Source organism: Vidua chalybeata, chromosome 7 (genome assembly GCF_026979565.1).
Source record: "Vidua chalybeata isolate OUT-0048 chromosome 7, bVidCha1 merged haplotype, whole genome shotgun sequence".
Classification (NCBI taxonomy): Eukaryota; Metazoa; Chordata; class Aves; order Passeriformes; family Viduidae; genus Vidua; species Vidua chalybeata.
Window position 1 is genome coordinate 20,111,424 of NC_071536.1, and position 23,178 is coordinate 20,134,601.

The 23,178-nt window shown below is 35.8% G+C and overlaps 1 protein-coding gene across 7 annotated transcripts in view; it reads left to right on the forward strand.

Annotated features, from left to right (window-relative positions):
- STK39 (serine/threonine kinase 39) overlaps nucleotides 1-23,178 on the forward strand; it is an 81,673-nt gene that overhangs the window by 44,023 nt on the left and 14,472 nt on the right. For 6 of the 7 annotated variants that reach the window (XM_053947345.1, XM_053947342.1, XM_053947348.1 and 3 more), the window contains 3 exons: nucleotides 1,965-2,032; nucleotides 16,089-16,141; nucleotides 17,999-18,067. In XM_053947345.1, coding sequence (XP_053803320.1) covers nucleotides 1,965-2,032; nucleotides 16,089-16,141; nucleotides 17,999-18,067 — 190 coding nt within the window. Of the gene's footprint in view, nucleotides 1-1,964; nucleotides 2,033-2,284; nucleotides 2,353-16,088; nucleotides 16,142-17,998; nucleotides 18,068-23,178 lie in introns of those variants that run through there. The other variant, XM_053947347.1, reaches the window with a different exon arrangement.

The window sequence follows — 23,178 nt, forward strand, 5'->3', positions numbered from 1 at the left end:
GTAAAAATGTCTTTATCAATATTTTTTTTCTTCTAAGCATTTGAGTAAAGGGATTTCTTTTTCATGTCTGCTGTTAAAAATGTGAATTAAGTGGGAGTATTGTTCTGCAGCCTTGTATGGTGAGCGCTTGTGAGGATAGAGCTGTTCTGCCATTGTGCCTGTAACAATGAACTTCAGCACACAGTGGATAAAATGGATAGGAATTTAAAAGCCACATTATATTTGTGCCCAGGAGAATTCATGAAGATAAGTAATTTGGCTGGTTTTAATGAATCTTTGTAGCTAGATCACATTAATTGCTGTCTGTAAGGGTAATGAAGGCTGCATTGGAGTAGCCTGAACATCTCCAAATAAATTTTTCTTCTTATTATCTATATCATGACATGTAGCTTATCATTAAAATATTTCCTTCCAAACACAGTAAAATAGTTCAGTACTGATGCCTATTAGATTAATTCAGAAGAATAAAATACTATATAGAATTTCACCTGTGCTAAGCCTGTGCTAAGTGTGAGAAGCATTGCTGCTATAATCAATTGTTTAATAGGATTATGGGTTACAGACTAAATGGTCTTTAAAAATGTCTGTTCCTTGGGTGGGTGACCCTTGCCACTTCACCTGCAATTTTAGATTTTCTGATTTTCATTGGTGTCAGAGAAATCTTTAAAAGCCTAGCAGCTTCCTGCCAGATTTAGTCCTGTTAGCTCCTGTGATGACCCCAGTGTCTCCAGGCAGACCTAGTTTACACAGCTCTTCAGCATCTCAGATACTTTTTGTAAGCAAGGTACAAAAAAAGGACTTTCACCACACAGTCTTACTGTCTTAAATGTTGAGAGTTCTACTACTTGTGACCTGGTTTATAGAGGTAACTCATAATAAAAAAAGTTGCTTAGTTTATGAAAGAGCAAAAACCCTCTGATTGAAGTCTTCTGTTGATTTTTGTTTCCTGAAATGCTCTAGAAGATGACTTGGAACTAAGACTAGTATATCTTGTCATTGTTGGTGTGTGCCTCTTGGGTCTTTGGGATCCACATTCCTATATACTGGCACAACATGTCTGTTGAAGATGCAGAAATAATAGTAGCCTATATGAATGTAAGGAATTTAATCGAAGCAGAAAAAAACCCACTTTCATTTTAGTGATTGTGAAAAAGAATTTTCCAAAAATTCAATAATGTTTGCTGAAAATATGTAGATAATGAAATACAGATCTTGTGTAACTTTTCAAAAAGTGGCTTTGATATGGAAAACTGTTAAAAAAAAGGTCAAATGAAATTTGTGATGAAAGTCTTTATTTTGGGAGGGCTTCTGAACCCTTTGTAACTTCTGAGCAGGCTGTTCTGTGACTGGTGACAATATGCCAAGTTGGGTATGAAATCATAGTAGGGTAGAAGAGCCTGGTGCATTCTGTATGTAGGATGCACTTTTGCTTGAGACTTCATACAGATTTTAGTTGAGAGCGGGGAGGATATCACAGTGTGAGGGAGGAGTGATAAGGTGAAAGATATCAGTATTCCTGATTTTTCTCTGTGGAAGACATCCTCTGAGCTTGATACCTGCTTTGATATGCTGCTAGTTCCTTGCATATGGGTAGATGTAAGACTTCTTTAACAACCAAAACTGTTACACAAAAATAATATGAGTAGCAGTTTGGTATTCTTACGGTGTGCTTATTATTCAATAGGTAATTGTTGCTTTGATGCAAGGTGGATTATAAGCTCCTACACTCAGTGCTTGAATGCAGGCCTTATTTATGAATTCTTTCTCTGTAATTGAAATATGGAAATTTTACTGGTATCAGCTATATTATAGGCTGTGTACTGAAAGTGTTTAAAGGGTTAGTGAGAGTTAGAGAATGTGTTAAATATTCTGTGCTAACTTCAAACTGTTAGTATGGAAAGTTTTTTGTGATTTTTTTTTCCTTTGGCATGCTTTACAAGACTTTTTGCTTTTTTCTCTAATAGTCTCAGCCTGCTGTTAGTGAGGAATACAGTCAAGTTCCATGTGCGGTGAATCTTGTCTTAAGATTAAGGTAAAAGATCCTTCTATTTATTTAGCTGTATTATCTTGATCTCCCTCATTACTTTCATAATATTAACATAAAATCAATGCTGAAGTGTATAATCTCCCGGTATGACCAATATGAATAGTGTTTCTGTGACTAATTGTTGTCTTTTAATTGCTTACTGACACAGTGTAAAATGAAAAGCAGAATATGAATGTGTCTTCAGGCTAAGTGTACCCTTCATTAAGTATTTTCTTTCTTTTTTTCCTTATAATGCAGAATCACAGTGAGAAGTTTTTAATGAGTTTCTTTCACACTTCAGCAGTCAGCCTCTGACAGAAATAAACCTTAGCTGTATTACAAGTTGCCTACTCGAAATGTTTTTCACTGGCAAGTTTGATCAGCCACTGTGGAGGAGAGATGAGTATTTTAGAAAATGGATACAAATATGTTGTCTGACTTAAATTTTTACTTAGTTGAAATTAGTCAGATTACCTTTAATTAAAATTAGTTTATAACTAAGGTTTGAATTGCTTAATTATGCAGTCTAGTTCTTGGATAAAACTGTTTCTTCATATGAAACTTTGATAGCTTTTAAATGTTTTTTCTTAAAAAGCTTATTACCACGCACTTTAAAACTTGCTTACATCCAGTTTATGTTGACAGGATATCTATGTGAGGTTGTAAATTCCTAATTATTGCTATGGAGAAAAGTTAAGTGTTACTGTTTTTTATGCTAACAAAAAGATGAGTAGTCAGAAATAATTAGAAAATTACAACCAGTATGTTAGAAACAAATAGCAGATTTATGCATAACAAATAGCTTTAAAACAGTAACATTAAAAATTGTTAGTGTCCTGGTTCCACTGTTTGTAATCAGAAAAAAACCAATTACACAGAATGAGTGCCAACTTTCAAAATCTATTTTCTTCCCTTTTCTTTGACTACTTTTCTAGTGGCAGGTGCAAAAAAAAATTGCATGGCTGCCAAAGGTTGTGTACAAAAGAGAGGATTAATGAATTTTATTGTGGAGATAGGAAAGACTTAGAGATTATTTGGAGTCATTTTAGTTGTCCAATTTACATAACTGCCCAGTTATGCTATCAATATTCTTTTTCATCTCTTTGCTGGCAGGTAGATGAAACCATTTACAAACAGACCAATTTGACTGCTGTGTGGATATACCAGTGAGGTGCTTTGGGTATCTATAAATTATCCTGAAACCCAGAGAGTGATTAGCTTCTTACCCAGTTATTTGCAGTGTTGGCATATTCAGAGGGCAAACATTTTAGACCTGCAAGTATATGGGAAACATCAGGGATTACGCTTCCAATTTTTTGCAGCTTTTAAGCCTGAAGTGAAGGAGGACTGATCCTGGGAGACTTGAGTTTCCAAGCTCTTACTTGCACAATGAACTTCTGTTCATTCTGTTTCTAAGGATCCTCTTTAATTCGTGGCTGGAAAAAAATTCCCTCTCACTACCTTCCTTAAAAGCAAGTCTGTAGTAATAAGGTTAATTTCTTACATTTATGAGCATACAGGTGGTTATTGGTAGAGAGGGAAGAAATAAGAATTTCTGTTTTAGGAATCAGTAAGTTTCACTTAAACAGGAAAAAAATAGTCTTGAAGAGCAGATACACTCTTGTATCTAGTGTTGGCAGCACTGAAAAAAACAAAAATCTGATGTGTAATTTTGCAGAGTTCTGTTAATTTAACTGTCCTGCTTTTGAGGGAAGAATGCTCTGTGGTGCAAACCTCTGTCCCATGTGAGCTCTGGCTGTGTCTGGTCTCAGTGGTAGGAGGGGGACAGTTATAAATCTTGGCACAGGCTTTGCTTCTGGTGGAAGCCTAAGCATGTGAGTAGGGTCAGAGCTAGCACACGAGCAGAGAGAGTGTGTGTGTGTGTGTGTGTGTGTGTGTGTGTGTGTGTTTGGGGGGAGTGTAGGGGTGTGGGCTACACTAGGTAACACACTTTTCTTTTGTTTGGCACTTTGTGAAGGGCTGATTTGACTACGAGGGCTACAAGCTGCTTATATCTCTGCTCAGCAGCGTAGATTCAGAGACAGTATTTAGAATTTCTTTATATTTACTAATTTGAAGGCAAGAGTTATCTTGCTTATGGAACATTCACCAAAGCTCAGGCAGCCACCAGCTCACTACAGATATTGTCTTTAGCAAGGTACCTTTGGTGGCACTTGAGTTGTGCTTCCTGTTCATTGTTGACCCTCTTCCCTGTTGAGACTTTGTCATGGAAGCTGATGCAAACATTTAGAGCTTTTTGAGCAGAAACAACTTAGTATGAGGCTCAAGAGTGTAGACCATAAGGTTTAAAGAGTAGTGCCTGGGGATTTGGGACAGGGCAAAGGGTAAGGAGATGGGCAACCTTAAAAAGGAACAAGAGGTGGGCAATAAGAAAGTGCTCCTCTGCTTTGTTCTGTTTTCCTCTTCTACAGTGAGGCTACACTATGACAGCCCATCACATTTTAGATGACATCTTGCATTTTTTTCCCTAGCAGTATGTTCCAGAACAAGGTTAATAGTACCCATAAAAATTAAAAATTGCTTTCATGAAGGAGGGATTCTGGCAGAAGAATCAATGCTTTGAAGTAATTCTTTACCTGGATGGTCAGGTTCTATTATTTTTTCCCAGTCACAGCAGGGTTGGACTCATTCAGTAATTCAGTGGGGTGTGCTAAATTAACACTGTCCTCTGTTTACTGCAAATGCCTTGTTGTGGATCAGAAACACAACTTACAGTCTGAAATAATCTTTGAAGAATCCCATGGTACTCTTTATACAAGTGGTGGTATTTAACTCCCTTACTCAAGTTGAAAAACATCCAGACTAACTGATTTATCTGTCCTTACCTTGTATTTAATACCTTTCTGTTTTCATAGTTTTCTCAGCGTGAACCAACTTGTCAAAAAATTCTCTACTGTCAGGGTTACTTCATTGGCTGGAGATAGCAATTTCCAATTTTTCTTCTATCTTTTGCAGTATTGTGTCTTGGAGTGCATTGCCCCAAAACAGAAATTATCAGCAGGCTGTTTTAGGTAATTCCATGCAAAGCTCTTGGAAGGCTCTAGTATTAAATGCTTAATATGGGCCATTAGTGTTTTAAAGCTCAAATGTAGTTAAGAGACTGTGCTTGAATTTTGCAGTGAACTGAAAATAGTGGTTCTCACTGGCTGGATCTGTTACCACAGTGTGTAACTCTGACCCAGCCTGAGCAATTGCCACTTTGAAATGCCGATGCTCCTGTATGCTCACCCTCAAGAGAAAGTGGTATTTGAGAGTAGGGAGGAATGAAATCTGTAATCCAAATTTTTTCCAGTAAGGCTGTGAACACCACGTGTCTCAGCAGCAGACCCTGGCAGGAACTCTGCAAAGAGAGGCCAAGGCATTGTCTGTGATTTAGTCCTCCAACAGGACTGTTCACAGCACCAGGGAAAGGAAGTGGGGAGGAATTACCACCCTGGATTTGAAATTTCCAATCTAACCACCAAGCTGTTGCAGGTACAGATTTAGGAAGGTTAGAGGGTTTGACTATTTGGATTAATAACAGAGATATTTCATGTTAAATTAGGAGATTTGTTAATGGTTAATAATTAAGAATTGCAAATTATCTGAAGCAATCTAAGGTGGCTAAATTAGCTCCAATGACAGGAAGATAATTTATTGACAGTAATTCGGAATGTCCCAGGACCTAATTTAATACAGTTCCTGCACACTAGATGAATTAAGCCTGTGGAAGAAAAAAAGGGGCAAATGGAAATATTTTACTGGCAAATGGGATATTTCTGTTATTGCATATCTTATTTTAAATAAAGTGTAGAGCAAATGCTATGGCAGAATTGCCTGCAATGTCACTCTATTATTTACGTGTAAATGTTTGTGTGTATATATAATAGAAAAGCATTTATTCTGCTAATGTAGCTGGAAACTGTGGCATTTGATGAGTTCTGAGAAGTTTACCTCCTGGGGATCTGGACAGACACAAGTCCAAGGTGTAGCTGGCAGCAGGTGATGCAGCAGCAGAGCTGTCAGGACTTGAGTCAAACCTGATTTCCTGTGTGTACCAGGACACAGGCGATGAGGTATCGCTCACTCGTCTGAGCATGGGCTCAGGTGCTGATCTTCCTGCTTTTATGTTGGCCTGTTTATTTGACCTTTTCTTACAAAATTAATTACATGGAAAGTCATAAGAAAAATGTACTTGGCTGGAGGTACCTAGTAGAGCTACTCCTGTGTTGGTTAATACCTAAGTTTGAAGCTTACATTTATAGGAATAAACCCCTAAGAACTATGAACAAGTAAATCCCAAAATATGTTCTGGCTAGGGGCAGAATGAGTTTGATAATTGGCTTAGTACCATAAATCAAAGTTCTCAATTCTCATTCTGTTTAAAATATTTTTATAGGTTTGTTTTGGTATATTAAGCAAAAACTTCCATCATTTCCATCTCTTTTGTAGGAAGTGGGGCTAATGTTTATCTTTTCACCCTCATTTTTGCTATTCAAGTGGCTTCTGTTATCAAGTGTATTTAATGACAAAATTCACAAACATACGTCCAGCTGTGCAGTAGATTTACAACTGTAAAGTAACAGAACTTCTGTATAGTCTGGGAATTGATCCAGTTACAAATATCATAAACAAAAACATTTGTATGATTCTTGAAATAAATGTACCTGTGATTACAGCATTTATTTTGCCACATCTAAGGGATTTGTTCTGGGAATCACGGAGGTGTGGGGATGTGGTTACTGAACTGAATTTTATTTTCACAGCATGGAGATTTCATTTAAATACCCTGTATAACCATGATTAAATCATGACTGAAATCAGTAAGTAGGAACCCTTGATTAAACTATGGATTTTAATCCTGCTTTTTCTTTTAACATATATTATTTCCTTCAAAGCTTGCTCCTTAAACATGGTAAATTATGTATTTCTTATTCACTACTTAAGGATGTTTTTATGCCTTTCTATATTTTTATTGAAAATAAATTAAAAATTGAAAAAAATTAATTTTGACCTAGATAATCCTGTATGCAATTGCTATACCATCACTCATTTATAGAGAAATGGTATATTTTTTATCAAAACTATGTAAAATTTATAAGTATTGAGTCAAGGAATCAATATATTTTTTTCTGCTTATTAAATTTAGGTTATCCAGAAGATTTGTATGTCTAAATATTTAGATGGAAAGGAATTAGGCTTTTAACCTGCACAGCTGAGGTTGTAAATTATGCAGGCAATTGCATTTGGGGATGTTGCTTATACTGAAAATTAAAAATCACTAGAACTTTTTTGTTCCCTTCTGTCTTTTTTTTTTTGGTACTACTTGCAAAAGAAAAACAAAGAGGAGAAATAAAAAATAACAATGAAACCTAAGTACCACCCCCAACCTTCTTTATGTTAAAGGAAGCAATTTAAAGCTTAAATCAATCTCAGTATTAAAAATAATTTTATTTGTATTATTAATGGCATGTACATTACTTGTCAACTGTAATAGGGTTTGCATTTTGATAGTTGAAAATTCAATTCTAATTAGATATTTTTCTAATATTTTTAAAAGCATTTCTCTACATTCAGAGTGTGAGAGATCACACTCTTCCATCTTCATCCATCTGCTCTAGAGATATCTGTGAATGTGGTGGTGTAGTACATTGGTCAGGGCTGAAACCATTTGAAATAATTTTTTGTCTGTTCCCACTTGGTGGTGTGGTTCTCCCTCTTCCCTCTGGTAGGGATGTTCTGGGACTGTGTTTGGTCCCTGTAAAGCAGCCAGCTTTCAGTTGGTTGGTTTGTGACTTCCGATATTTTTGAGGGGAAGGCAAAATGTTAAATGAACTAATTTATTTTGTTTTGCCCCACATTTGTCATTGCTCTAGTGGGGCCAGTGAATGGCCACAAGAGATGCACTGGGACACAGGTGTGACAAGAATTTAACATAGGAGCAGACTTTGCTGGTGAAGCTGATTTACTGTCAAGAGAAAGTTTGGCAGGATAAACAGATGAAACCTTTGAAGATTTTAAAACAAAGCTTAGACTTTTTCTCCATGCTTCCCACTCTTTTTGATAAACTAGTCAGGATCCATGACTTTTAGATGGATGATACACAGATTGTAATTTTTATGGTGGCCAGGTGTCTCTCTGGTTTAGCTAAAAGTCTTCTTTAGTTTGACAGTAATATACTGACAGGTGATCAGAACTGTAAAACTCTGAGTGGGATTAAAAGGATGCAGACTTCCAGGGAGTTTTTGATTCAACATGTTTAAAACTTTCTTTGATTTGGATAAAGTCAAAAGTTTCTCTGTACCTTCCCCTCAAAGTCTATTTTGTGCACTGAGGAATTACAAGGTTCTATTAAAAAGCTCCGTATACCTCTAGAACTCATTGTAAGTCTTTTGTCTTGATTTCATAAATAAAATCAGTTTTCTAGAGCTCTATTCTGAAACACCCCCAGCCTCCTGGCAACGATTGGCCTTTCAAGCTTTCTGATTTAAGGAACTGACATTTTGTTTCAAGCATTGTGGCTATTTTTCAATGCTGTACTTGAAGAATTTGTCACTGGAATAACAGGGTATAATCCCTCTTCTTGTGCACCAGGCATGCAGAAGCATACAAAGCAAGGCTTTGCTTGCTTAATCTCTAAATTGCTCTGGTATTTCTTATCAGTCAGACAGATGGTGTATTACTTTAGTCATGCAGCTAATACAGGTTTGACTTCCTTAATGTGTGCACTGATCAATAATATTTGGTATCAAGACATACAGAGATCTTTCAGAGATACACTCAGAGTGGATAAGTTAAATTACAGGCAGATCCAGAAAGGCAACTATAACCACCATGCACTGTAATATTTAACAAAGTGATCAAATTATGTGCATGTTGTCTTCTCTATTATTGAAGTGCTCTCTGAATACTTCCAGGTGGTTGGTTATTTTAAACATTACTGATCTTTGTGTACTTAATTCTAGTTCGTTCTAGGGAAAAGTCTGTTTTAGATCACTTCTGGTTTCTACCAAGCATTAAGATTTTACCCCATTAATAAATTCTAAGTATAATTGTGTATGCCCTTCCTTGTATTTCAAGTACTTGTTAGAAACTGATGCTTTTCAATCTTTACCACTGCTCTTAAAAAAAACTTCTGTGCTACTTCAGAGTAATTTCAGAGGAAAAAAAACTTATGATCAATATTGCCATCTCTGCTGCAAAAAAACCTGATAGCTTTTTGCCAAAGTTATTCCCACTGCTAATGTATGAGAGCAGGTAGGAAGTGTGAATTTCAAAAAAGATGATGCAAGTGAATACTGCTTTTCACTGCCTGTGCAGTGAAATGAGTCACTGATAACTGAGGCAAAAAATATTGTTTCAGAATTTGCTGCTTGACTTAGCTGGAAATGAACATAGCAAGTAAAAAAATTGAAGTGCTTTTAATGTTCTTCTGATTTAGCTTCTGGCATCAGCAACTGCAGAAAGAGAGAAGCAGCATATCTGGATATAGATATATTTAAAATGTCTCTAGTTCTAACACTTCTTTGTCATAATATGTAGACTTGGGGCTGTAAACCAGTGGATTGAGAGAGAGGACTTAATGTATATATGTCACTTCTAAAATGTATCAGTTTTCTTGTGTTTCTTCTGTCACACATTTTCTAAGTTTCACTATCATATCCCATGCATTTCTACTAGATGGAAAGCACTCTAGTTTCTTTTGAGTCTTAAGCAATTTGGACCTATCAGCTATGGATAGAAGTGTTGTAAAGACTCCTCCTGAGGGAGGAGCTATCAGCTGCCCTGGAGCCTTGGACAGTGTTCCTAGCTGATTTGATTGTGACCATAGCAATTCCCTTGGTGGCTGATTTTTTTAATGTGCAGTTGCCTTTTCTGTATGGTAAGTGGCATAGAGACAGTAAATCTTTAACAGGTAACTGCTGCTGTCTCATTCCAGCAGCTTAACAGCCAAATGACAATGTTTCCTTTTGGCATTGGCTGTTTTCCACTCTTGACAGCATCATTTGGCTGTGCTTTGCTGTTAGTGTTGCTGCTACCTCTTGATGTGTACTGATGAACAAGTGTTTGCATCATCCGAGGGATCTGTTCTTTACCAAAGATCATGTGATCATTAAATAGTAGTGCCATTTTTTTGTGCATTAAACTGTTGAGTCCTATAACCTGATTGTGAAACATCATATACTAAATGTATTTCCTTCTTCCAGTAATATATATAGAGGGAGCTAAGTTGTAAACTCATGGAGTTTTTCCAGAACCACTGAAATAAATTGTATAGTTTTGATGAACTTCAAATAATTGTTTATTTTGGGACCACATTTTATTAATACAGAGAGATTTTAGTCCCATTCTTCTTGGTGGGAATCTGGAAGCAGAAGAGAATTCAAACATCTCTTTTGCTCTTACCAAAAGTTAGCAGCAATGCATTTTTGTTTAATTTAGAATTGACCTGAAGTAAGTAAAATTAAGTAGAGAAGAACCATCTCCACAGTGCTGAACAGACATGATCTACTCTTGATAGTATGATAATTTGTAATGGAGGAGCCTGGATATTGATTAGTAAATGACAGCTGAGCATGAAAGTGTTAGAAATAAAGGGCTTTACATAAGCATGTGGTGAATCCTCAGGAGGCTAATGCTTCTTTACAAATGCTCTATTCTGTTGTGTTTATATGATCCCACAGGAGCCTTCGAGTTCTGATTCACAAAATTACATTAATTATAATAAATTTGTCTTATTCCTGCTTTGGTTCATCTGTGTGCATAGTATCATGACTTCAGAAATCAAGGAAGCAGGGGCAGGAGCGGGAAAAAAGTGAACTGTGATTTCTTTTGAGGTAGGAAAGGATTCTCACTTGCTCTGTCCTAGATTAATAGCTAAATTGCACAGCTGAAGCATAAGAAAATTGTAAGGCAGAGAACATAAATATATCGAAGATTGAGACCTGGCTAAATCTCAAATATGTGATGAATTAATATGTTTACTTGTTTATTCCAGTATTTTATTCCCTTATCCTCTTTATAATATTGAAAGTAAAGTGCCAGTTTGTATTTCACTGTTGTGTGTATATTAGCTACGTTCTGTAAATAAAGTTGAAATAAAGTTTTAATTAATCAAAACTGAGACAATAAAAAGGTACTACGGATCATCAGTATAGGTATTTAATACTTAAAATTCTGCTGTTAATAAAAAATACAACACCTATGAAATAAGCTAACTGTGAAAACAAGGCTACATCGGCTACATGGGGGAACTGTGTTTATCCTGGGCTTTGTGCCTTAGGCATGTGAAAGAGGAAAATGGGAGACACTTTATTGAGAGAAGGCAGATTACCTTTTGAAATTTGAGCGACATTTGGTGAGGCCAAACATTTGTCTCTCCAGCAAGGAAACAAAAAAGCATGTAAAATATCTTTCAAACAAACCTGCAAACCCCACTCTTCTGTGCTCCCCCCCCCCCCCCCCCCCCCCGATGATATTTCTTGCATTGCATGCACTAAGATCTTGCCCCAGAGATGTAGAATGAAAATTGGATGAATACAGCTCTAGGATGTACAACCCACCTATCATTCTGATTAGTCTACTTCATTTTGATGTGAACTTCTGCTTTCTCTGCAGTCTAAATGAGCAAGTTGTTTGAATTCTTGTGTGGTTTTAATTACAGCAACAACTGCAATGAGGTAGTACAAATGCCAAACTGCTCGCCCTTGCTTCTTAGGCTATGCTGTCTTGTTTTTTCCATTTGAACTTTGCTTCCATGGTAGTTTCACTGCAGTTCAAATTTTAGATGGTAGGATATCTGTAGGTCTGAAATTTTGTACAAGTGAAATAATTTTTTTTCTTTTTTTTTTTCTTTTTTTTTTTTTGTGTGTGTGTGTTTTGTTAAAGCTGACACACTGACTTGGCCGTCTCATTACTCCCTGATGGTGGGGAAGCTTCTGTCCTGGTGGGAATAGAGCTTATTAGGAATATGAGAAGGGGAAAAACTGACTGCCATGTGGCACCATTGTTATGGTCATTTTCATAATAAAGTTTCTTCAGTTTTGGTTACAGATGAGCTTATTTCTGGTTCTAGAAAAGAATACATATTCTGCATTCTGCTGTTGTCTCTTCCAGTCATGAGTCAGCTGTGGTGGTTACCATTCCGTCAGTACCTGCATTCTTGGACACTTAGCTCCTTACATCAGTCTTTGGAAACCACATGTGATGATTGAGTAGCTGAAGTCTGAAAATTAGGCAAGCAATGCAGAGACAAAATGTGGATGTTCTTACACACCTGCACACACACACTTCTTTTGGTTTACCTTGTCTGAGAATTTTTTTTCTTACATTGGGAAGGAAGAATATACAGTTATTTAGCTATAGTAGGATGCATCTCATCCAGGAATACAGACTCTCCCTGAGGGCTGTATGGAAGATGCTGAAGCTTATGTGAAATAGAAGCTGATGTTTTTGATAACTCTTCATAAAAAATGATGGATAAATTTGTGAGGGTATAAAAGGTAGCAAAATTGAAAGAAATTCTACTGCTTGATACATAATCAAAGTATGCCAGCATGTTTTAGTCCTAAAGTTTGATTCCAAGACATCTCATTTTCTTGAACTGCATTTACATGACAGACATTCTGTTTTTAAGGACAAAAATAATGACATTTAATGTCTCTAATTTACAGTTGTATCATTACACAAACAATTTTCTATTTTAATTCAACAACACACATCTTTTGTCAATCATGTGGAACTGAGATAATTGACTGTAGTAGGAATCATGCTATCATTAGGTAATTATTTGAAGGCTTTGTCTTCAAATGCAAATGCCTGAAATCTCTCTTGTGTCTTATGATTTTGTCAGTAGAACCATGTCATTATGAATAGCTGCAAAGTTTGTTTATTCTCTAATCCTGATTTTGGTCAATATTAGCATTGTTTTGCAAATAACTTCCTTCAAAACAATATCTTTCTTTTATATCCTAATGACAGGATTACCAAAGTTTGTAGGTGAGGGGCTAGGTGGATGGCCTTTTGTGCTTTTTCTACTTCCTTGAGGAAGCATTATTCCCTTAAAAATCAGATTTAGCAATCTTGGTGTGCACATCAGGTGGTTCTGATGAAAACAAAAAAACGCTATTGCAGAGCATGCTTTCATGAAGTGGGAAGTTTTAGATTCTGAAATTACTTTGCTGGTAAGATGGCTGCCAAAATGTCTTAGCACGGCATGCTTTGGTGTCCTCCTTATTTAAAACATTTGGAATTCTTCCTGCTGCAGGTGAGTGCATAAAGGAAATCAACTTGAAGTGAATAAAAATACACAAAGTACTTAAAATTTACTACTTTTAAAAAGAGATGAGGGATGGGCTGGTTTTATCCATGATAATCAAGGTATATTAGTCTGTAATGGCACAGAGCTAGAAGCACATAAGAGGTATTATAAGACATGGTAAAAAGGTCTGAGTTGGCATTTTAAAACAGAAATAACTTTTTCACAAATGCATTTGAGAAAATGGGAACCATTAAGAAATGATGAAGAAGATAAAATTATTAATCACAAAGATACTAAGTGCCTTTTTTCCAATCCTATTTCTATATAGCAGAAATCAAGTCTGTATGCTGCTGCATGATAAAAACGTAATGGATGTAAGTAAAAAAAAGGAACAAATGAAACGCTGCTTGGAAACTCTGCCTACAAATAAATCAACAAATCCAAACAGTTGTCACCAAGGGAACTAGCAAACTAATTTGCAGTTACAGTAACATTAACTAGAACCAGAGAAGTGTCTAAAGGCTGGAAAAGAGCATGAGGAGCTTTTAGGGGATTTGGTGGATTATATATTCGGATACATAATTTATGGAAATCAATAGATGTCTGGCAGGTAATGGAACAATAAGCAAAAGCACTTACAGTCTTCTAGCAAATTAATCTTGCCAAACTTTCATTGTTTAGCTTTCCTGAATTGTTGCATACCATTATAGAGAAAGCAGCAGTGTCCTAAGTTCAAAATAGTTCAGAGTGTAACAATTCTCAATAGCAAAGTTAGATTGCTGAATATCTATCAACCTTCAATGAATTTTCACCTTGACTAAAATAAACTGATTTGACTCCTTAACTTTTTATTTGGGATATTTTGGAATTTGGAGACAAAGTAATGTACACCCCATGTGCATCCTGCTGGAGGAAAGAGTATATCAGGAGCAGCTCGTCTTTCACACAGCTGTGAAAAGCTGGTAATTTTCATAAGAGTTCATAATTACTTGGTACCTTTTTCTATGGTAGATGTTCTGCTTATGGGTGGTCTGTGGAAAGATATAATTGGAGAACCTAATGTATTAGGTTTCTTGGTCATAGAATCAGAATGATTTGGCTTAGAAGGGACCTTAAAGGTAATCTAGCTCCTACCTCCTGGTTTACCTCTACAAAGGTGTGAAAGTCTTTACTCACTTGATTTGTTTCTTCCAAAGTGTGTATGGGAAATGAGTATTTATTTGAGTTACATTACATTCAGTCAGAACATTTCTTATTTCAGAATAATGCTAAATTTCTCTGCATTTTCCTTTTTTTTGGAAAGCAGTTTTTGTCAAAAGGGAACTTGGAGATAGGTCTTAAGTTGATTTTTTAAAATATTTTTTGTTGTTGTTTATTTTAACAAAAAGCCATCCACATTTTTCTAGGAGAGAGAGAAAGGGGAAAAATTGAGGTTCATACTAATTCTCTGTTGAATAAAGATAGATTCCATATAATGGCAGTAGACTTCTACAGGAAAAGTAAATGAGCCTTGTAAATCTGTACCTGGCTAGCTTCATTATCTGCAGCTTTGTGTCAGTGATCTTAAACTACTATAGTTCTTTATTTAGAGTAGAATTTTGGGAACCTGAAACTCCTTCAGCTTTGAAACATTTAGTAGATTCAGTAAATGAGTACTTTTCATTTTAAGCATTGCATGTGGCATACTTATTTTTCAGGGTTTGCTATCTTGCTGTTGTGTGTGTTGCCAATTATTCTGGGTTTTGTGTTTCTGCTTGTTGCTGGTTTTGGCTCTGTAATATTCTTAGAAGTATTTAGCAAGCAATAATAGATGTAAGTCACAGCTGAATATGCATGCCTATTGGATTTAGTTTTCCCACAGCAAGACTTCATGGCCTGGTATGCTGAAATAAGAGCTTGCATACAGTTTCCTTGCTGAGGAGAAGAATAATGAGCTGCAAAGCACATTCTGTTGCTATTAGCATTTCAAGTGAATTGAGCTATTCATTAGAAAAAGAGCGGGCTACAGCAATTAGGTTCCTCCCTGTGTTCAGTTGACTTGTCATTTCCAAAAATGAGATGGACCTCTGTTTTGCAGAGGCTAATGTTTTGTTGATGGAAGAAATTATTAACTAAACCTGAAGCTGTAAACATGCATGGAATGGAGGTTTGTGGCTCAGTATAATGCTATAAATGAATTCTTTAATATTGCTATTAACTCCCTTAAGACTGTTTCACACACTGAACTGGTTAAACACTCTTTGTGGCAAGCAGGAAGACAAGAAACCTTGGGATTTAACATTTTACTGCTCATTTTATATGTAGGTGGAACCTCACTGCTGAGACAAAGATGGGCAGTGAAAGAATTTACCCTTTTATAAACACTGTGCATCACCACTTGTCTCTTAAACATCTTTGTAAAAATGTGACCTTAAATGGGGAGCTTTAAGTCCAAGTGAATCTTCTGTTGACCATGGAGCATAAGTTGTCTGATTCAAACTGTGTTGAACTATTAGAATCAATATGGCAGAGTGTCTTTTGAAGATAAAAAGGAAAATATTTATCAGAGGACTTTATTTTATCCTTTATGTTACTGAATGCATTTTCAACTTAAGCATATTTTTCTGCTAGTTTTCCCAAAATACTGCCATGAAAATGTAATGGAGTCTTTCCAGTCTGGGTGCTTTGGGAGAACAGTATTTTCAAGGAAACACATGCTACAAAAATATGGTTGTCAATGCCAGAGGTGTTCTTTGGTTGTAGGAAGTGAATAGTTGTTCTATTCTTCATTAAATTTTAATGTATGCACTGTCTGTTTTTCAGGAACTCCAGGAAAGAACTTAATGACATACGGTTTGAGTTTACTCCCGGCAGAGGTAAGGTTCCTGCAACTGAATTATTCTCTTACTGTTTAAAAAGGCATTTCAGAAATGGATTACTGCTTATGCTTAATGCAGACTGCCTCTCTGGAATATTTCCTACTGTGCAGAACTTTATATTGAACCTCAGTGGAGTAAGAATTGCAAATGTATGTAAATTCTAGTGGCAAGGTTGCATAATATATATATTAGAAAACTTTATTCACAATATACTTTTATCAATTTCATGTCTTATTTAAATGATCTATATGGTATATAAGATCTTGCCTAGCAATCTTTCCATTTTTACATTTGGAAAACATCATAGGAAATAGAATATAGTAGCCATAAAAGTGTGTGTGGTGATGGTAGCAATATTTAAGTTTCTTTCCCTTTTATAATAAATGATGGTCTATTAACGAGTATGAAGTGCAGACCATTTTTCAAATGCTGTCTTCAGCTGAAAGTTTAGCTGTATCTCTAGCTTTGGTATTACCACCAGAAAGAAATTCTGGTATTGAAACTTCAAACTCTACTGCATACTTATAGAACTGTAGGCTTCCCAGTGCTAAGAGCTGTAACAACTTGTACAGTTGCCTTTGTTTGGAAAAAATCAAGTATTATGGGGATGAAATGCAAAGAAGTCTAATATTTTGAGTAAGAAGGTATCATCCTTGTTAAGCTGCAACCCTTGGAATGATGAACCTATTTTATATTCCTTAGAAGTCAGTATTCACTTTATTTAGAGTAGCCTTCAAAGAGCTTTGCCTAAAATTAAATCCGGATTGGAAGAGGTGTCTCTTTCATAGTAAGTCATAGTATGTTTCATGTGCAGTAGTTCTGTGCATGAATTTATTCAGTATTGTCTACCTGCTTTTCTCATTGATTTTGGCAATGAGTGAAAACAAAAGAGGCCTGTTGCTTAACTGGGCACAGAAGATCTTGGTTTGCCAAAAGAATTACTTGGGAAGCAGTTACTTAAGTCATTTGAGAATTCCTACTTGGTCAAAAATAAGAAGATAGACCAGGACCGTTTCTATAGTCAGTCACTGAGACAGCCAGAAGGCAGCTGTGCTTCTCATCTCCAGAAACTGCAGCTGGCTCAGCTACCTTGCTTTTCACCTGTGTGTGTTTCTTGAGGAAATGATAAAATTTTGTGTAACTGCCTCAAAGCATGAGCTCCATTAGGGTGTTTGGTGCTGGGGCCAGATTACAGTTGAGATTTAGCTGGAATTTAGGCTTGTTCCTGCTGTTCCTGCCTATTTACATCTAAGCCTTCTAAGGTCTTTATCCCGGGCAAGTACTAGTCACAGAGACTTAGGAATTGACCCACTCAGGTACAGAAGTTAATAGAAAATCCATCCAAATCTTTGAATTTCCTGAGTCAATACTTACAAGCTATTTAAAACCTAGATCTCAAAATAATGACTATTCATGTAGGTCATTTATGCCACTTGCAACAAATGAGAAAGCCTAATTAACCATGTCTCTGTCTAGATATGCAGAACAATGGAGGGCATAAAGAAAACAGTGAAAACCACACTAAAGTCTTGTTTATTTTCTTGGTTGTGAAGATACTGAATTTGTAAAATGTGTACAAGGATGTAGTTAGATAAGAGAGAAGTGCTGGTGGCCAGGAGAGGTCTGTAGGGGGTTTGTAATGAATCAAGTCATTGCCTTATGTGATTTGCTGTGCAGAAGCTGATAAGATAATTATCTTTTTTTTCCTCCTAATTAAAGATAATTTTGAATTCAATCCTGCCTCCATGGGTGTTTTGGAACTAAAATATATTTTTTGTTAAATTGCATTGGATGACTGATACTTTTTGTTGTTTTTGTGGACTCTTACACTTATTCCTTTCACCTTTTGGACAGACACAGCAGATGGCGTTTCTCAGGAGCTGTTCTCTGCAGGCCTGGTTGATGGCCATGATGTAGTTATAGGTAAATTACATTTTTGTTTGCAATTATGCTCGTGTGACAAGTTTGTGTTAAATAGATGTGAAAAAACGTTTTCTCTGATGCCGGTTTTCAGAAAATCTTTTTTGTCCTATTTTTGCTTTCAGGTATGCATAGTTCAATCAACAAGGCAATTTTGATAGCAGTCCATGAATTGCTTTTGGAAGTCAGATCTCTTCAGTGGTTTGACAGGAGTGATATAATATAGTTCTCCTGAAGGATTATTGACAATTCTATGACTGAGCATTTTTGTGATAATTTCATTTTCTTGTGTAACAATCAAATGATTTGTCAGTAGGATATTGCAGTGTGCTTTGGCGACTCTGAAGTTAGTAAGTCTTCTGTTTGGGTTCACAGAAGGAGGAGCAAGACAGTGTTCAGGACCTATGGAAATTGCATCAGTAGTGTTATTTCTGTGGTTAAAAAAAAAAAAAAAAAAGAAAAGTTAATCAGAAATGTTTTCTGGTGGCTGAAAGATGCTTCTTTATTTTTCTATTCCAGGCTTAGTAATGTTTTAATCTTTTTCTTTTACTTGAAATTTGGTGCTTCATAAAGATGATTAATTAGGAAGTGCTTATTTCTCTGCATCTTCTTCCTTTCTTCTAGATGCTCAAGACCAGCAGATGTATAGTCACCAAAATCAGAGGGGCATAGTATATGCTAGATGAGGGAGAAGTGAATTGAGGAATACAACCAAGTCAATTTTTGTGTTGTGGTCAAAAAAATTCTTATCAGTAGGTTGAGATTTCCTTACCAAACTCCTCAGTGGTATGGAAAATGTTTTATAGCTCCAGAATTTCATTACTTGCCTGGAAGATTATCTAAAATACATTCTCACTGCATTTGTAGTTAAACTCCTTCTGAGAGAAGCCAGTACTTTTTGCTTTTCAATGATCAGAATACAGATTAATTCTAGCTGATCTGAGAACTAAAATTCTTATCTGATTTTTTAACCTTTATTTCTAAAGAAAAAGTATTTTAAAGAGGCTTGCAGATGATACAAGCTGTAGACACTCTTAAAGTCACTTCTACTGCATGGTTATTTTAAGGGTTCAGGAAGAGGAGTTGCTTGGCCTTGCTTTGTTGTCATTTAAACATCCAGTATGAAAAATGTCATTACCATACTGCTGATAATATTTCTGGCAGAATTTTTATTTAGAAAAAAAGACATTTTTTTCTTCATAACAAAAGGATTGCTAGGATTGCTATTTGACTGCCTGGGCAGTCAGGTGGCACTCTGAGTCACAGCTAGTGATGCTGCAGTGCAAGTCCTGCTGGGACCCAGTGAGAAATCTTTTCCCTTCTGCATTTTCCCTTTGCTGCAACATTCTCTTTCGATGCAAAGTGCCAGTACTTCTGTGAAAATGGAAGCACGAATGGGATTTGTTATCATCTTGCAAGGGGCATGATGGGGGAAAGGCAAATGAAAATAGATGTCCCTCAAGTGAAAAATTCCCATCCCACAGTGATAGTATTTTGGTCCTTGAAGAAGCACAAATATTTAAACAAGATTTTCTCTAGCAGGTTTGGTTAGAGACACTGTCTAGTTAGTGATAAAATTTTACTTCTTTGCTTAGGCCTGTTTTGAATTGCATCAGACTTTGATTTTTAGGATTATGATGGTTCCTTCTGTACTTTCATGTTTTGTCTTTTATTGTGGTACTAAAAAAATCAAAGAAAATAAAATTTCTTGTGTGTAATGAAATGAATCAACTTATATTTAATTTCAATAATTTATTTTTAGTTTATATTAATCTTTATTTAGTTTATATGGTAGGTTTTTTATGATGTAACTAACCTCAAGCTCCACAGGCACAAATTCTTGAGTGAATTTGTGTTGTAATCTTGTGTCTGCTTCACCTGTGAAGTTTTCAAATATGTTTGGACATATTTACCTTCCTAGAAAATTACTTCAGATTTCATATTTTACTGAAGGAAGATTTCTGCAAAATATGATTTTGCTTTTAATTAAGTAAAAAATTAAATTTGCACTTTGTTAGAATATTTCACTGTAACAGTGCAATCTTAAGAAGTGTTTCAGTTTAAAGGCAGAGGTCATATAAGAGAGCAGATGGTGCTTAAAATGTAAATCTGCTTACAAAACTAATTTTCTGTGTAAAATTATGTTAGCATCTTGTTCACTCAAAAGGTTTAAAATTTTCCTGTATAGGAAGAAGGGAATAATATAGAAGAGCTTGGTTAACCTTCTTCCCCAGAAGAACTGATTCCATTAGTTTCTAGACTGAAAGCAGGTGATAAATTACCTTTCATTTTTTAGCTGAAGCAGGCAGAAATTCAGCCTCTGTAGCCTAAATGAAAACAAGGTTCTGAGATAGTCTCATGAAAGTTGTTCCTGTTGATCCTTTTCATGGATGTTAAAACATGTGAAGACTTGGACAAAAGAGGAAGGTGAAAATACCTGTTTTTATGTTGAACTCGACAATTTGTTGGCATAATGGCTGATCTCTTCTGAAAGGACATTTAAATAGGAATCAGCAAATGCTGTTGTGCAAGTATGGCCATGGCATGTGTGAGCTGAAGTTGTTAGTGTATAGACTTGAAAAGCTGACACCTTAAGTTCTATAGAATTTACTTCTAAACATCAACAAGCTTCACCTTTTGAGTCTTGCTGGATTTGCTTCACTTAACACAGGCTTCCCAGGAAAATTTCCTTTCTGATGTACATGAAGTTCAACCTGTTCTGCAGAAAAAAACAAATCCCAGCTTGCATGTTTGGTGTTGGCTCTGATTGGCTGGTTTCTTTTCCTTTAGCACTGTTTCACAGAAGGTCCCTAGGTCATGGGAATCAGCACAGAGATTTGTTTAAAAGCAGACTAGAGTTTGTGTTTGCAGAGGGGAATGAGCCTTGCAGCCAGTGGTAGCTTGCTGACGAGGTGTTTTTATGCAGTACTGAAATATCTATGTTAAATCAGATCTGGAGTATATTCAAAATTCCTTTTGAGATAATGTGTCTCTGTATGCACTACATGTATATTAGCTGGTAAATGTTCATCAGGTAATACTTCAGGTAATACATTATATTTTTGATACCATAAGGAAAACTCAAATCATATCAACAGTTGACTGATATGATCAACGGTAGATTCTGTTCAAAATCACATAATTGCAATCCTACTCCACTGTTATATACAATGTGCATATAATTACAATGAAGCCTTAGACTACAGTTAATTTTCTGTAGCCCTTGCTTAAATTTCAGAACCTGAAGGTGTATTTACAATTACTAAATTGCAGTATATACATAACCACTACCCCCTTCCCTTCCTGAATACTGCTTAAATAAAAGCCTTGATGTCCATGCCATCAAGAAATGTTAAATTGCCCTCTGCTGTATTAATGTTTTAAAAAGATGTTTTTGTCAAAAAAGTATCTCTGAACTTTCACTTTTAAATACATGTGATGTAACCTACTGCTGAAGCTCTTTGATGTTGGAGATATCCACTTAGTAACCAGAGAAAAAGCTTTTAGTCAGTTAAAAATAAAGCTTCCTGCTGAAAGACCTAATGTGTTTAGGAGAACCAGCTGAAAACCCAACAGATTGTATTTTGTAATGAGGTCATATTTTGAAAGTAGCAAGCTTTTTTCATCAATATCTTGAATATTTTCTTAGAAGTGTAAATGCAATAGATGCCATAATAGTTTGATACAATTACTTTGGTAAGTAAACAGAACTTAAATTGGCATTTAGATTTACAAAGAAAGCCCATCATGGCTGTGGATAGGCTAATGAGTTCAGAGAACATGAATCTGACCAAATCCAGAATAACATTATTTCAAGGGTTGTTAAACAGTAAGTAATATATATGACATAGTGTAGCAATAATATATAGTAATTATTCACAGTAGTAAAGCATTTGAAATTGAAACAGCTGACTGTCTTACAGTATGATGTCTGCTGATGCTGAAGGTACTTTCATACTAAAATGGAATGATGAAAAAGCACCAGCCCAGTTTGTTAGTACAGTTAGCTTATGGTGGCACTGATAATCCACATTCCTAGAAAAGCCATGGATTGACACAGTAAATATCCTTTTGCTTTCCTAGGTTTTGCTCTGCATTTCCTCATACCTAGTTTTACTTTGTCCTTTTAGACTAGTTATCTTTGAAACTGAATGAAGTGATGACTTTTGTTCAACTAATTCCAACTCATCTTACTGCAGTTAGGAAATGGGATAGAGCTGCATGAGTGGAAGACATACTGCATGTATTTTTGTGCTCAAAGAGCAGTATGGGTGCCTAACTGGAATAGCATTTGAAGGCACCTTAGGTTTGTCATTTAATAGCAGTGGTATTTTGACGTGCACAGATTTTTGTGAAATATTTAGAAAATATTTAGGAATATTTAGGAAATATTTAGGAAAGATTTAGGAAATATTTTACAAGTTTTGTTTGTTTTACTTGTGGTTCAAACTGAGTGAAATAACTGAATTTTTAGTTAAATGTATCACAGTTTTATTTATTCCAAAGCTCAGTGTACCCATAAACTTTCTAATGAGAAAATGCCTTTATAGATTCTTACCAATTAATTTCAACTAAATTAGATAGACTAAATACTTAGTGTTTACTTTTAATATATTATCCAGAAAGAAAACATATAGATTTAATGAAAACCTGACTGTATTTTAAGGCATTTTGTAGAAACCTATGTGCCTTCAATATGTGTACATAACTCAGTATCTCTTTAGCAAGATATGCAAATGCATTACAAGTGGAAGAATATCTCTAAAATCCCTGGGGGCTTTAGAAGGACTTAAATATTTCAACACATCTGGCTCATTTAGAGCTAATGCACTGAAGGGTGACTCATAATGATGAGACTGCCAGGAGTTCTGGAAGCCTGAGGTGCACCTGCAGCTAATGAATTTTTGTGTCTAATTGCACCTAAGTTATTTTAGACTTTCCATGTTGGATGTAAGAGGTGCACTGGAGGAAGTGTATTGCATGAAGCTGGCAGGTTTCATGGAAGTTCCCACCGTGATGAATTTTCAGTGTGGTGAAAATGTAAATGTTCAAGGTGAAAATAACCTTGTGTTAGGTGAATAATCACTGTTGCTGTGGTTTATGGCAGAACTATA